General features: G+C 48.9%; 1 protein-coding gene across 1 annotated transcript; it reads left to right on the top strand.

Annotated features, from left to right (window-relative positions):
- The first annotated feature begins 508 nt into the window (after positions 1–508).
- Positions 509–1,039, top strand: LOC149810676 (uncharacterized). Its single transcript, XM_089994152.1, has one exon. The coding sequence runs from the start codon at positions 509–511 to the stop codon at positions 1,037–1,039; it is 531 nt and encodes a 176-aa protein (XP_089850278.1).
- Positions 1,040–1,335: the final 296 nt, after the last annotated feature.

The following is a 1,335-nucleotide window of genomic DNA, read 5'->3' on the forward strand; positions in this document are numbered from 1 at the left end:
GATGCGACCCACGAAAAGTCACCCAGGGCTGGAGCACGACACACCTGTGGGTGCAGGAAAAATTCCGGAAGAAACTTTTGTACGATTTGTCCCATTGTGGGCTGAGAAGGAGTTGCCATCGCATCTGCAGTTCTGCACTCGCTACCACATTATGCTGAGTATCTCCGAGATACAGGAGTGATGGACAGTAACTCAAGAGGTCACAATCTGCAACTTTGGACAGAAGCAAAATGTTCACCAACAAGAGTTCTTGATCTCTGTGTCAATCCTGACAGGGTTGGCATTCGCTATTGACAGACGTATATATTGTCAAGATAGATACCATTCAGATAGTTTTTGTCGCACGAGGAAACTGTCTCGGGATTAACGCACGTGACACAGTCTGTGTTCATCGCCTTCCGAGCCCGAGCAAAACGGTGAAGCCGTCACTAATATCAGGGAATCATGGAGATGTGTGGCTCGATGATACACAGTTCACGCATTCTCTCTAGTCGCAAGCCACGCTATGATGCTGGTGCGCCAATCTATCAGATGGCTTTCCTCAAGTTCGGTGCGCTGCAAAAGCTTGCACCAAGCTCGGGCCCCAAGATTAAAACAGTACCGTTTGACGGGCTTTGGATCAAGTAGTCAATCACATGTAGAGACGGATGACGGATTCGCGCTGGCGACGGACACACCTGCACAGCTTGGAGGTACTGGCACTGCGTGCCAGCCCGTGCAAATGTTTCTCGCGTCTTTGGTCGGTTGCGAGCAAGCAACTGCTCAATTTATTGCACGTAAGCTGGGCATGACCGTGTCTCGAATCGACTTTGATATCTACGCAGAACGCGACGAATGGGGGTCCATGCAATCGCCAGTGGAAGTAAACCCTCCAGTCCTATCCCGTCTTCAGCGCATATGGGGTACAGCGCTTGTTCATACCACATCTTCGCAGGAAGAAGTAATAACGATGGCCAACATCGTGAAGATCAGGTGTCCCTTGGCGAACATGGTGATTTTGTCAGGGTGCAAATTAGATGTGGAATGGAAGAAAGCTTAGCAGACGCATCAGGCGCGAAAACATAGTCATAATACATTCACTGAATGCTTGTAAGCTATCTTGCACGTATGGCACATGTTCAGATGCAGGTTGTCAGCACTCTTAGACAGTGATGCACACTTCGCCATCAAGGTGGAGGCAGTCATCCTCGGGCTGTGCATTTGACAGCAGCACTGCAGAGTAAGAATAAATATTTTTTTTTGCCAGTTCATTCATGCAGAGAATTTCATACAAGGCGCTAGCGCCTAGCATGTCTGGTGCATGATGACATCCTGTGTCATCCCAGCACAGGATTT

This window comes from Nuphar pumila, unplaced genomic scaffold (genome assembly GCF_984573655.1).
Source record: "Nuphar pumila unplaced genomic scaffold, dmNupPumi1.hap1.1 HAP1_SCAFFOLD_230, whole genome shotgun sequence".
Lineage (NCBI taxonomy): Eukaryota > Viridiplantae > Streptophyta > Magnoliopsida > Nymphaeales > Nymphaeaceae > Nuphar > Nuphar pumila.